This window comes from Nerophis lumbriciformis, linkage group LG08 (genome assembly GCF_033978685.3).
Source record: "Nerophis lumbriciformis linkage group LG08, RoL_Nlum_v2.1, whole genome shotgun sequence".
NCBI classification, from domain to species: domain Eukaryota; kingdom Metazoa; phylum Chordata; class Actinopteri; order Syngnathiformes; family Syngnathidae; genus Nerophis; species Nerophis lumbriciformis.
The window spans coordinates 5,675,601-5,690,393 of NC_084555.2; the positions used below are offsets into that span (position 1 = coordinate 5,675,601).

Genomic DNA, 14,793 nt, shown 5'->3' on the forward strand with positions numbered 1-14,793 from the left:
AGAGGCCGGGTGGCTTTTTTCACGCAGCTCTGTCCATGTTGATATACGTATGTTTGTGATTGCACATTTGCGTACATTTTGGGAGTGAACAGAGTTGTTAGAACGCTGGTTTTTAATATATTATTAAAGTTTGACTGACCTATCTGACTGTTTTTTTGACATTCCTTTAGCGCAGTTAGATGCGGCTTACAACACGGGGCGGCTTATTGGTGGACAAAGTTTTGAAATATGCCGTTCATTGAAGGCGCGGCTTTTAACCCAGGGCGCTTTATGATGCGGAAAATACGGTATAACATATAGAACATGCTATACGTTTACCAAACAATCTGTCACTCCTAATCGCTAAATCCCATGAAATCTTATACGTCTAGTCTCTTACGTGAACGAGCTAAATAATATTATTTGATATTTTACGGTAATGTGTTAATCATTTCACACATAAGTCGCTCCTGAGTATAAGTCGCACCCCCGGCCAAAATATGAAATAAACTGCGACTTATAGTCCGAAAAATACGGTATATACATTTATAAATGGATCAAAAATACATTGAACTGAAAACCATTTGCAATGTGAATCATAAAGGTGTAAAAATAGAGAATGATACTTTTTTTTTTCCACATCAAGAATGATTATATTATATAGAGAATCATAATGTTGCTAAATGTGTTGGAATGATGAGGAGATCATGTCATTTATTGAACACCAATGCTGTGCTGTTATTATATCATTCATTTATTATGTCGTATTTATTAAACTATTGTGTTGAAGTCTGGGGAAATTGTTATAAATCTCATCTACAGCCTTTAGTCACTCTGCAGAAAAAGGCCATTAGGATTGTGTCCAATGTTCACTACAGACATCATTCAAATCCACTATTCATGGAGTTAAAACAACTTAAACTGCACGATGTGGTCAATTTTTAAATTTTAAAACTGCTCAAATTATGTTTAGGGCATCCCAAAACTCTCTACCATCCAATATACAAAACCTATTCCAGGATAGAGATGCTCACCATAGTTACAGTCTAAGAGGAAACAACAAATTATATTTTCCTAAATTTAGAACAACTTTAAAATCAATGTGCATTTCAGTGCGTGGAGTCAGTTTGTGGAACAACTTAGGGGACAAGTTAAAAACCTGTTCTAGCATGATTACATTTAAAAGACTGTTTAAAAAAGAAGTACTGAAGAAGTACAAGGAGGAAGAGAGTGATGCCCTCAGCACAGAGCGATGAGAGAGAGGTGTATGGTCAGAGAGTGTTTGGGCCTGTGTGTGTGTGTGTGTGTGTGTGTGTGTGTGTGTGTGTGTGTGTGTGTGTGTGTTTGTGTGTTTTGTCTCATCTTGTCTTGTCTCATAGTAACAGTGGTACCATTGTATTGTTAGTATACATGAGCTCTTCTTGTTTTTGTTTGTATAGTATTGTTCTTGTATTATATTGTTTATGTTAAATGTGGAGTGAGTGAGAGGGGTTGGGATATTATAAGCATTTGCTTCATCCAACCCCTTTTCAAGCCTTGCATAAATGTCACTGCCAAAATGTAAATAAAAAAAAAATTAAAAAAATGTGTGTTGTTGTACTGTGCAGGTTTGAAATAAATAATTCAATCAATCAATCAGAGTCGGAGTCTTGTTCACGAGTGAGGGAAGAGTGGATCGTGAGATCGACAGGCAGATCGGTGCGGCGTCTTCAGTAATGCGGACGCTGTATCGATCCGTTGTGGTGAAGAAGGAGCTGAGCCGGAAGGCAAAGCTCTCAATTTACCGGTCGATCTACGTTCCCATCCTCACCTATGGTCATGAGCTTTGGGTTATGACCGAAAGGACAAGATCACGGGTACAAGCGGCCGAAATGAGTTTCCTCCGCCGGGTGGCGGGGCTCTCCCTTAGAGATAGGGTGAGAAGCTCTGCCATCCGGGGGGAGCTCAAAGTAAAGCCGCTGCTCCTCCGCATCGAGAGGAGCCAGATGAGGTGGTTCGGGCATCTGGTCAGGATGCCACCCGAGCGCCTCCCTAAGGAGGTGTTTAGGGCATGTCCGACCGGTAGGAGGCCACGAGGAAGACCCAGGACACGTTGGGAAGACTATGTCTCCCGGCTGGCCTGGGAACGCCTCGGGATCCCCCGGGAGGAGCTGGACGAAGTGGCTGGGGAGAGGGAAGTCTGGGCTTCCCTGCTTAGGCTGCTGCCCCCGCGACCCGACCTCGGATAAGCGGAAGAAGATGGATGGATGGATGGATCAATCAATCAATCAATAATAATTACAACATTAAAGCAGACAATAAATTGTCAATTGTATACTTCAACAGCAGAAGCTTGTATACAAATTACAACAGCATGAATATATATATTTTTTGGAACAATTAAAAGAAACCTTTAAAGTGATTGCTTTCTCATGAAACATAGTTTGACACTAAAAAGGAACACACTTTAAATTGGAAGGATACAAACTGAACTACATTAATAGACACAAAAAGTGCGGAGAAGGAGTTGCTTTATATGTGGCGAAAAAAATGAATTACAAAGTGGTTCAAAATATGTCACTTGCTATTGATCAGCGGTGCGCCTTAAATTGTTATGCAAAGCGTGTGTGTGTGTGTGTGTGTGTGTGTGTGTGTGTGTATGCATTCCGTCATGCCTCCACCCGCAGAGACAAAGACGATGGCTGTCTGACAAGAGGCTTTCACTGAGTTTCTTTCACTCTGCTACAGATAACTCAAAACGTTTTGAGCGAATTATGATTAAACTTTCAGGAAATGGGATAAGGTTGTGGGTGATACTGATCATAGTCCGGAATCAGGACTTTTTTTTTTTTTTTACGATCGTGAGATAGGCCCTGGCGGAGGTTTGCGCTCTCAAAGTGCTTTGCTAGTTATTTATATTATATATTTTATTTTATAAGCAATTGACTACAATGAGTGTCCATAAAATACAAGATTGCATGCAGAGCCTTACCCTGAGGGCTTGACTGTAGGGCCCGATGTTGGCGGGTGCCCAGTGAGAAAGACTCTGTACGTGCAACGCCTCTCTCTGATGAAAGCTGTCTTCCGCCGGGGGCTTGCTCCAGTCATGGAGGAGACAGTCCATCTGCAGCAGCTGGCCAGCAGGTAGCGGGGCTTGGACACACACCCTTGGATCAAATAATAGAATCTTAGAAAACAGCTCCTAAGTGTTTCTTTTGTTACGGCGTGGATGCAGTTTTACCGGGCAGGAGGGTTTGTGCCAAAGTGTTTCTTGTACACCTCGTTGAGTGGACCAAAGTCCTCCATGTTGCTCACATACAGGTGAACGAGGACAATGTCCTTCATGCCCCAGTTTCTGTTGTCCAACTCACCTGGAAAATCAAAAAACAGAAGTGGAAAATTTGAACAAAACCTCAACAATCTCAATCAGCGTTTGAGACTAAGGGAAAAATGCTGAAATTAGTTATAGCTTTATTTTATATCTGCTTTAAATGCTTTAAAATGTAATATTTTTTATTTTTTTAATAAATCAACATAAAAAACACAAGATACACTTACTGTTAGTGCACCAACCCAAAAAACCTCCCTCCCCCATTTACACTCATTCACACAAAAGGGTTGTTTCTTTCTAGAGATGTCCGATAATATCGGCCTGCCAATATCATCGGCCGATAAATGCTTTAAAATGTAATATCGGAAATTATCGTTATCGGTTTTTTTTTTATTATCGGTATCGGTTTTTTTTGTTTGTTTTAATTAAATCAACATAAAAAACACAAGATACACTTACAATTAATGCACCAACCCAAAAAAACCTCCCTCACTCATTCACACAAAAGGGTTGTTTCTTTCTGTTATTTATATTCTGGTTTCTACATTATATATCAATATATATCAATACAGTCTGCAAGGGATACAGTCCGTAAGCACACATGATTGTGCGTGCTGCTGGTCCACTAATAGTACTAACCTTTAACAGTTAATTTTACTCATTTTCATTCATTACTAGTTTCTATGTAACTGTTTTTATATTGTTTTACTTTCTTTTTTATTCAAGAAAATGTTTTTAATTTATTTATTTTATTTTATTAATATTTTAAAAAAGGACCTTATCTTCACCATACCTGGTTGTCCAAATTAGGCATAATAATGTGTTAATTCCACGACTGTATATATCAGTATCGGTTGATATCGGTATCGGTAATTAAAGAGTTGGACAATATCGGAATATCGGCAAAAAGCCATTATCGGACATCCCTATTTCTTTCTGTTATTAATATTCTGGTTCCTACATTATATATCAATACAGTCTGCAAGGGATACAGTCCGTAAGCACACATGATTGTGCGTGCTGCTGGTCCACTAATAGTACTAACCTTTAACAGTTAATTTTACTAATTTTCATTCATTACTAGTTTCTATGTAACTGTTTTATATTGTTTTACTTTCTTTTTTATTCAAGAAAATGTATTTAATTTATTTATCCTATTTTTTTTTTTTTTTAAAGGACCTTATCTTCACCATGCCTGGTTGTCCAAATTAGGCATAATAATGTGTTAATTCCACGACTGTATATATTGGTATCGGTTGATTTCGGTATCGGTAATTAAAAGTTGGACAATATCGGAATATCGGCAAAAAAGCCATTATCGGACATCCCTAGTTATAGGAAACATTTTTTTGTATATTTTATTATTACTCATAGTTAACAGTCGACATTTGTATCGATCCACTCATTTCCGTTTACATTCCAGATAAAAAAATACCTCATTTACACCCCGTCCCTCTGCATCCCCACAACATTATATATAGATTGCCGTTTGTGAGGAAACACACAGAAAACTTGTTTGGAGATACAAGATTCTCATTGCATATGGACACAAGAACAATACAATAGTTTTTTCTTTAGTTCAACTTAACTTAATGGTTGGATGAACCTTTTTTTGCAAAATACCTCTAAAAATATGTTTTACAGTAAGGATTCTTAACCTTTTTGACATCGGGGCACAACTTTTTCACTAGATAGGTGACCGCGGCCCACTAAAATATTTACACTGAATTACTAATCATTAGGGATGTCCCGATCCGATATTTGGAAAAAATTGCGTATCGGCAAGGCATGGGAAAATGCCGATCCAGATCCAGTTTAAAAAAACACCGATTTAAATAATACATTCCACTTTTCTGCTGCTCCCTAATTTCCGTTGCGCATTTTCCAGCACACCTTCAGCACATCCACAGGTCTGTGAATTCTCACGCAGTTGCTTTTAGCTGCTGGCAGTACACGACAGGCTCTTCTCACTCTTTCCTGTGTCTCCCTCTCACAGACAGCAAGTGCATCTTCTTACACACGTCACATACTGTCACGTCATACGTCACATACTGTCACGTCATACGTCACATACTGTCACGTCATACGTCACATACTGTCACATCATACGTCACATACTGTCACGTCATACGTCACATACTGTCACGTCATACGTCACATACGTATACGTCCTCCCCGAGCAGAGAGGTAGCAGCATGGCTAACGTTAGCTGTGATGCTAGCGCAGCCGTGCGAGCAACGCTCCCTCTAAGGTGCTCGCCTGTGCAATTGCGCACTGTTTAAGCGTCCTCTGCGCATAGCAAATCTATGCCACGCACAAAATCAAATAAAAAAATAAGCGCATAACAATTTTCGACACACGGACACGACAGAGAAAACAGTTTTCGTCATCATTGTTCAAATATTGTGACGTCTGTCGAGACGCTTATCTCCATTCGGTGCCACACGCACACACCATCAAAATGCCGAGGCAAAAATTTCCACATCAACACCGTATGAAAAAATTTGTGATTTTTTTAGTTGTGATTTCCTTCTCTGCATGAAAGTTTAAAAGTAGCATATATTAATGCAGTATGAAGAATAATGTTTTGATGTAGACATGCAAGCCTTGGAAGAAAATTTTGAAAATCAAGACTACATTTCCTGCAAATGGGTGCATTTCTACCCTATATTTTAACTTTAGATTTATTCTCATATCAAACTCTTTTGGCTGTCTTTTTGACACTTACATCCGGCGCCCCCCTCCACACCCTGGATTATAAATAATGTAAATAATTCAATGTGATTATCTTGTGTGATGACTGTATTATGATGATAGTATATATCTGATAGTATATATCTGTATCATGAATCAATTTAAGTGGACCCTGACTTAAACAAGTTGAAAAACTTATTGGGGTGTTACCATTTAGTGGTCAATTGTACGGAATATGTACTTCACTGTGCAACCTACTAATAAAAGTCTCAATCAATCAATCAAAACACATAGAATCATCATACTGCTGTGATTATATGCATCAAGTGTTCATTCAAGGCTAAGGCAAAATATCGAGATATATATCGTGTATCGCAATATGGCCTTAAAATATCGCAATATTAAAAAAAGGCCATATCGCCCAGCCCTAGTTCAATGATGCCATTTCTGTTTGTCATGTATAATTTTGTCTATTTTGTGTTTATCCTTGAATAAACAGGTCAGTTTCTTGTTACCAACCATTGTGTATTATTCAAACTCCCCTAATTCAGCTGGCTAGTTGTTATCAAGAGTACTAAAACCCTTTTCAACATGATTCTGACAACTAAGTAGGCTAAATAACTTTAAACTTTAATACATGCTCGGATAGGCCAGTATCGGTCAGTATCGGTATAGGATCGGAAATGCAAAAACAATATCGGTATCGGATCGGAAGTGCAAAAACCTGGATTGGGACATCCCTACTAATCATACTCTTGAGCTTAATCATATTCAATAATTATATCTAACCTACTTACAGTTTAACAGGATAAACCTTGTAAAATGATCAGAAACCATGTATTAATCACAAAGATCGTTATCAAGGCTTAGGTCAGGCTGATTACACAAATAAATACCATTCAAATATACTGCAAACGAAAGGGCTCACAGAAACTGATGACAATTAAGCCTTGTATTCTAATTTACAGAAACACTGTTATATAGTATAATTGTACATGCTTCAACTTGACTTTGGTGTTTTTTCGGGGAGGGTGCGTGTCCTTGGGGCTGTTTTAGCAATAAAGCAAACCTGTGCGTTTGAGCGGCATAAAGAAGAAAGCCTTGTTGATGTTTTTTGTAACAAAAGCTAAGCGGCGGCACCATGGTAATGGTGTTTGTCCCTCCCAGAAAAAGTGCGAGCGTACGCCTCATGTCGGCACTAAAAAAAAAGAAAAAAGAAAAAAAGAAAAACGCTCAAAGCCAAGTCTCCTTTCTCTACTTGCAATGATTTGAAAGAGCTTCAAGTTTGTTTTGCCTTTGCCAACACCACCGTCTCAGACTACTTCATCCTCATACAAAAGAGGCCGTTTCATTAAATATTAACTTGTTTAATATTGTCTCGGCGCTGTGAAGGCGGTTCAGCCGAGCACCGCGATAAACATTAAATATGCTTTTCATCTTTCTCCATCAAAAAAAAAAGGGAATGCGGGCAGAGAGGAGGAGGAGGGTAAAACTACAGATAGACTGTAAAAAGCGTTCACTTTAAAACTTCTGCAGGGCAAAAAATGATAAGACCATCGCCCGACGCGTGGACATTCAAGAAGTGTCTGGGATTTAGACGTATTTTGAAGGCGTCCTCCTTGTTTTGGAGATGGAGTTTGCTGTTTGGTATTCCGCTCTGATTGCAGACGTCACGCTGACACAAGGTCTTTGCCTGCACTTTTAAACATGGGACAAGAACGCAGGCTTTGAGTCTCTATTGCACATCATGCATGCTAACAAAGAGAAGAAAAGGAGAATAGGACAGAGGGGAGTCTGTTTTTGGGGCGTTTGTGTTACACCCAAAACAGTGTCGAATGCTGGTCTCTCAAGGAGGGGAAGCTCAATTTCGGGCCTGCATCATAAAATGTGTTGGTTTATTTATACGTAAATTCTACCCTCCGTTCCTTTTTAAGAAAGTGATCTGTGACCCTGTCGTACCAAGGAGGCATCTTTTCCAGGGACTTGACAAGTGTCCACTCAATGGCCAGCAGAGCTAGGCTGCTTAAACGGCCTTGGCCCATGGTGTTGCGGGTGTAAGATTTGAGTCACTTTAAACAGGACAATAGGGCTGCGAATCGATATCGATATCGACTCTTGGGGGTCACGATTCGATTCAAAATCGATTTTATTCGATTCAACGCGATTCAAGGTCAAGGTCAAGGTTCAACTTTATTGTCCCCGCGGGGAAATTTGTCTTGGGCACAGTGCATCATTGCTTTCTTAACATACACAAAAACAACAGAACAAAAACACAACCACAACCAGACAACTAACATTTAAAAATCAGAACATGGAGCTTGATAGACATAGGTGGCACTTTGATGTAGGCATAATATCTACAGTATGGAGATAAAGATAAAGTACCAGTGTGCATTGCACTAGAGCTCATGGATAAAGTGCTGTGTGCTAAAGTGCTTAGTTCTAAAGTGCTATGTGCTAAAAAAGTGCTATGTGCTAAATTCCCGATTCAAAAACGATATATTCCCGATTCAAAACGATTCTCTATTCATTCAATACATAGGATTTCAGCAGGATCTACCCCAGTCTGCTGACATGCAAGCAGAGTAGTAGATTTTTGTAAAAAGCTTTTATAATTGTAAAGGACAATGTTTTATCAACTGATTGCAATAATGTACATTTGTTTTAACTATTAAATGAACCAAAAATATGACTTATTTTATCTTTGTGAAAATATTGGACACAGTGTGTTGTCAAGCTTATGAGATGCGATGCAAGTGTAAGCCACTGACACTATTGTTCATTTTTATTTTATTTTATAAATGTCTAATGATAATGTCAATGAGGGATTTTTAATCACTGCTATGTTGAAATGTTGTTGCTGGGTTGGGTTTGGTTTTGGAATTGGATTGCATTGTTATGGTATTGCTGTGTATTGTTTTGTTGGATTGATTAATTTAAAAATAAAAATAAAAATAAAAATAAAAATAAATAAATAAATAAATAAATAAATAAATAAATAAATAAATTAAAAAAAAAATCGTTTTTGAAAAAATGAGAATCGACTCTGAATCGCACAATGTGAGAATCGCGATTCGAATTCGAATCGATTTTTTCCCACACCCCTACAGCACAAGCTCCTCTCTACACCTGCAGATGTAGCTCCAATCGTTGCCACTAATAACAATAGTCTGTACACCTGTGTGCATTATAAATGTATGTCTGTTGTTCAATAAAAAAAATCTAAAAAAAACATTCAATTTATCTGCCATTAAGTGCAGCTTGCTACCTAGCTAGCTCGCTAGCTGGGACTGGAGCAAGGCTAGTGTGAAGTGTGTCCACCTTCCCAGAAGTTGAGGTAACCCTGGAATGAGGCCTAGCAGATATGTCAGTATACTATCTGCAAAACAACCTGTGCCCAAACCCCGGTAAAGCCCAAATCTCTCGAACGGACAGGCCCAATGGTTGCTTTACGTAACCTGGGACGGAGTAAAACTCGACAACCATCAGCACCCAATGTATCTGGGTGTCACTTTTAGGGTTGCCAAAATTCCAGGAATATTCAAAGTTGGAAACTTTCCATGGGAATTAACGGGAACATATGGGAATTAATGGGAATAAGTATTGAATGCAACATGCTAGATCTTGCAGCATGATTATTAGCTAAAACAACCTGATTTAATGCAAATTCAGTAGAATTTCAACCCTGCACGGTGCATTCCTCCATCACATGCACAGATAATTCCCAGCATGCTACACACTACAGCAGGGCTATTGAGGCCACACTAGTATTTGAGCCCAAGGACTTCATCCAGTCAGGTAAGTGTTGATGATATCACTGCGGTAAATATATTTGATATATGGTATTTAAGTTTAATAGAGGTGTAATTGCTTGTTATTGTATGACTGTAGGCTACTCCAACAGACTTCCACTCAAGCTAACTAGCTGTTCCTGTACTTATTAAATGATTTTGGGGCCAATATCTCTAGCTCGCTAGGTTTATGTATCACCACAGTCTCATAATGAACCGAAAATATTTATCCGTTAGCCGTGATGCTAATTTTCTCTATGTTAAATCCCATTCATTTATGCTAACAATGTTAGCGAGCCACAAGGGCGACCCATAAAAGATGGGAAAAAGGTCAACGCTGGGGGAGAATGAGAAACAAAATACTATCTAGACTGGGCTCATAAGGGGGCCCAATCTGGAGTGGGAAAAAAACTCCATAGCAAAGCACATATACATATTACAACATACATCTCGAGACTTGCAACAGAGGGGGGAAGTGGGGGCTACGGTGGCTGGCTGCAGCTCTTCAGGCGCTGCCCAGCCGTCCATCACCCCTTAAAGAATTTGCGTCAAGGGCGTTGGATGGTGGGTGGGGTATGTGTGTGTGGCGTATATTTTTTGTGGAGGCATGTGTGTGTGTGTAAGCCTGCCGCGTGTCTCTGTTCCGCGGCCTTGGTGTTCTTGCCAGTCAGTCCAAAGTCAACAATAGGTGTGTGTACATGAGCGACAAGAAGGGAGTTCGTCGTTCTATGTCTTGACAATGACAATAACACCTCCGTACATGCGCACATCTTTCTTCCGCCAGTCTAAAAAAATATTTTGTTAGTGGGTTTGGTAAAATCCAGGTTAATACGGCTGTGCTTTTATGTTGAAACTCACTTTACACTGAACAGGAAGGCACTATGTGTATGTTTTAATGCTGTGTAACTACAAAGTAGTTGTATTGCTGTTGTCGTTTCACACTGCTCAGCGATAATGATGAAGTACTACAACGTTAGCGACATAAACAAACCTATTTTTCACAGAAACAACCCCTTTGACTGTTGACATAAATGAGGTTCCGTAGTAGTAACCGCACAGTGCCTGGCTGAGTGAGCCAAGTCGAGTAGTTACTGTACAGTCAGTGTCAAGGAGTTATTAGAGAAGTTTTTATACAAAAAAAAGTACATCCTACTATGCTTACTTTGCAAGAGTATGAAAGCTGCCGCAGTCTGGCTCTTTATCCCGGAGTCTTGGCTTTGTAGCCCGTTGATACCAGAGATCCACTGATAACCTCTGGAACTCCTGAACGAGCATGACGGAAGCACATCTCCAGGAAGCACTTTAAGCATCAAGAAGAAGGAGAAGAAGTGGATTAGCAGGTCATTACTTTCATGTGATGCCAGACCACTTCTTTAGACAGCAATTTGACTGAATCATAAGTGCATCTGCTGGTGGCAGCCAAGGAGTTCACACAATTCTTCCTCTATTGCTTCAAGAAGTGAACAAACACAAAATTGTATATGCTATGCATATATAATTCATAATTGGAACTTTTTTAATGTCTTTCTATTCAAGCAAATCAGTATAATGTAAGTGAGGATTCAACCAAGAAGCAACATACAGGAAGTTATCTGATGCACCGGATACTTCTGATTTAGTGACTTTCAATCTGTAAGTGATATGCAACTATAATTATTTTGATTTGTGTTTATATTGACAAAAGTGGTGTTTAGCTCGTGTGCTATTCTGTGCTTAGCTGTTGTGTAACTACAAGCTCCTAGTAGGCAATGGCCTACCATGTGTACCTTTTGTAAATGACTTGACTAAAATACAAGAAAAAGACCAACCTTGTGTGCTTATTGGAGAATATTAAGAATACTTTGCATTGCAAAATGCAAACACGGTGCTGGACTGCTTGTATCAGAACAAATACCCAGAATCCCTTGCATCCCTAACTCTTTCGGGTTACAATATACACCCCCGCTACCAACAAACCCCCCCCCCCTCAATCTCCCGAATTCGAAGGTCTCAAGGTTGGCAAGTATGGCTCCAGCACCCCTGTGACCCTGAAAGGGACAAGCAGAAAATGGATAGATGGATGGGTCTGTGTGGTAAGCATTGAGAACGGCCTGTATAAGCCTTGCGTGTGCAGTGTAGGCGGTAATTCATGCGTGGATGGTGGGATAGCGACACTCAGAAATGCACTGAGATGACATGTCGTGTCAAGCAGTCACTCACTTGCATCACGATGGCGGCCACAAGACACAGATCCGGGGGAATGCGCATTGGCTATCATGTGACGCGTGCACGGCAGACATAAATACACGGCCGCACGCACAGCCAGTGAATCTCACCGTGGCCCCGCTGACAACTAAGGTCAGCGTCTGATGTAAATACTCGGCCGTGGCGTTGGTGGTGGTCTCCGGCTTCATCAGCATATTCCACCTCCTCCGTAATATCGTCAATGGCGCTTCGGCAAGGACAACGAGCCACCGCTCTCGCCGCCACATCCTGCGATAAGACACGACAGGGGGAGACAAAACGCAGCATAATCAGTCAACCTTTTCAATGTCAGTCCTTTTGACTGCAAAGAAGGCCCGCGTTACTTGAAGGTAAATGAATATGAAACAACATATTTCGCAGGGAGCGGTGCGTTCGGACGCCGTAGATTCAATCATGCCGCCTGTCAGTCAAAATGCTGAGACGTTGTTTGCTTCCTGTTTACTTATCTTTTGCCTCTTGGCTTCTTTAAAAAAAAAAAAGCAAATCATTACCATTCTCTAGAGGCATACATATTACCTGCCAAACCCTGCTGCCGCATTTGAATACATATTTCATCCGCCATCAACACACCAAAAACTCATTCACCCCAAACCTCGCCACCAACACTGTCAACGCCCCCCCGCCCCCCCTTCCGCCCACTTCATCCGCTGTCAACCGCATTAGGCCATAAGATAATCAAATTAATTATACTCCAGCCCCTCTCTCCTTGCCAGCATGAAAAATAGCTTGACTAGCATTAACGGAGGGCAAATGATGGCGCTCTGTCCCCACCCCCTGAGCCCGGTGCCGTCTCCTCTAGTGCTGGTGTCACCGCCGATCTGTCACCCTGACGAGAAGAGCTTCAGAAGGCTGAACCGGGGAAGGTTCTCCCTTGGTCGGTACTACCCCCCCCCGTCCCCCCTTTCTACGAGGGCCCTGGATCTCCCTACTCTTCCCCCAGCAACCTAGATAGGGGCGGCAGGAATGGCGTGTGATGTGATGAAAAAATATATAGCTTCAGGGAGTGCGGCTGCGGGGTCACGGGTTGTGTGCGACGGGGGTATGTTTTCTGTCCATATTAAAACAACCCTCCCGCCCCCATAACGCGCCATGAAGATACACGGGTGGCTTACAAATAGGAACACATGTTTTTTCTTCTTTGCGATCGTACAGCGAGTCCAATTTGGTTTATTCTAAAGAGACGTGCGATTCATCCCAAAGACATGACGCCTCGGGGTAGTGCGGCACCTTAAAGCGCAGCTACAAATACGACAGCACTTCCTGCCGTCCCATCCACACACGTCTCAGCGCCGTGTTTACATTTCATACAAAAACGAACAGCGTTCGTACTCCTTTTCCATGGGCAAATTCAAGCACTTTTTAAGGACTTTCAAGATCAATTTTCCAGTTTTTCCGTATATGTATATATATATATTTATTTTATTTTATATATATATATATATATATATATATATATATATATATTTTCAAAGAGAACGGCCTACGGATCACGATTGAAGCCAACAAGCAAACCGTCAACTTCCTTGACGTCACTTTCAACCTGAGAAATAACAGCTACCAACCATTCACGAAACCCAACACAACACTCCAATACGTGCACCATGACAGCAACCACCCACCCACCACCACGAAAAGAATACCTACCGGAATCAACAAAAGGCTATCGATGCTGTCATCTAGCAAAGCTGAATTTGACCAAGCAACCCCCCCGTACCAAAAAGCCCTTGATGAAAGCGGATACAATTTCACCCTCACCTATGAACCCACGCCAGGAAACCAGCCAAAAAAGAAGAGAAAACGAAAGGACATCATCTGGTACAACCCCCCATACAGCAAAAACGTCTCAACGAACATTGGACACAAATTCCTCAATCTGATTGACAAACACTTTCCCAAAGACAACACCCTAAGAAAAGTATTCAACAAGAACAACATTAAATTGAGCTACAGCTGCATGAACAACATACGACAAATCATCTCAAACCACAACAAAACAATTGCAAATGAGCCGTCGGCCCCCAGACAGAGCGACTCCAAAACCAACAAAGGATGTAACTGTCGAAAGAAACCTGATTGCCCTCTCAACGGGGGGTGCTTACAAATATCAGTTGTCTACCAATCTAAGGTAATACGCAAGGACATTAACACATCCGACACATATGTAGGATTAACCGAGGGAGAATTCAAAACCAGATGGAACAATCACAAGGCTTCTTTCAGGAACAAAAACCTGCGAAATACCACAGAACTCAGCAAACACATTTGGGACCTCAAAGACAATAATGTTGAATATTCAATAACATGGCAAATTCTTGCATCCAGCACACCTTACAATAGTGGTAATAAAAGATGCAACCTATGCTTGAAAGAGAAACTGTTTATTATTTACCGTCCAGACCTGTCATCCCTCAACAAGCGCAGCGAAATTGTAACAACATGCCGCCATAGACGGAAACACCTCCTAGGTAACACATGAGCCAATCACCACGCCCCTAGGCCAGCCTGTACCCACCCACTCTGTGCCCTATATAAACCATGGTATGCGAATGCTCCCATTAAAATCTCCTGATGATTGAGGGTACCCCCCCTCATGAAACAGGCCTGTAGAGATGAAATAGTCTTGTGATTTTTTTCCCACACATACATATATATATATATATATATATATATATATATATATATATATATATATATATATATATAAAATAAATACTTGAATTTCAGTGTTCATTTATTTACACATATACACACACATAACACTCATCTACTCATTGT

The 14,793-nt window shown here is 40.6% G+C and overlaps 1 protein-coding gene across 2 annotated transcripts in view; it reads right to left on the reverse strand.

Moving 5' to 3' along the window:
* The window catches only part of dph6 (diphthamine biosynthesis 6), a 265,870-nt gene that overhangs the window by 126,112 nt on the left and 124,965 nt on the right, over positions 1-14,793 (reverse strand). For both annotated transcript variants that reach the window (XM_061968175.2, XM_072913632.1), the window contains exons 9-12: positions 12,090-12,246; positions 10,937-11,074; positions 3,200-3,329; positions 2,951-3,125 (exon numbers count right to left, since the gene is read on the reverse strand). In XM_061968175.2, coding sequence (XP_061824159.2) covers positions 2,951-3,125; positions 3,200-3,329; positions 10,937-11,074; positions 12,090-12,246 — 600 coding nt within the window. The remainder of the gene's footprint in view (positions 1-2,950; positions 3,126-3,199; positions 3,330-10,936; positions 11,075-12,089; positions 12,247-14,793) is intronic.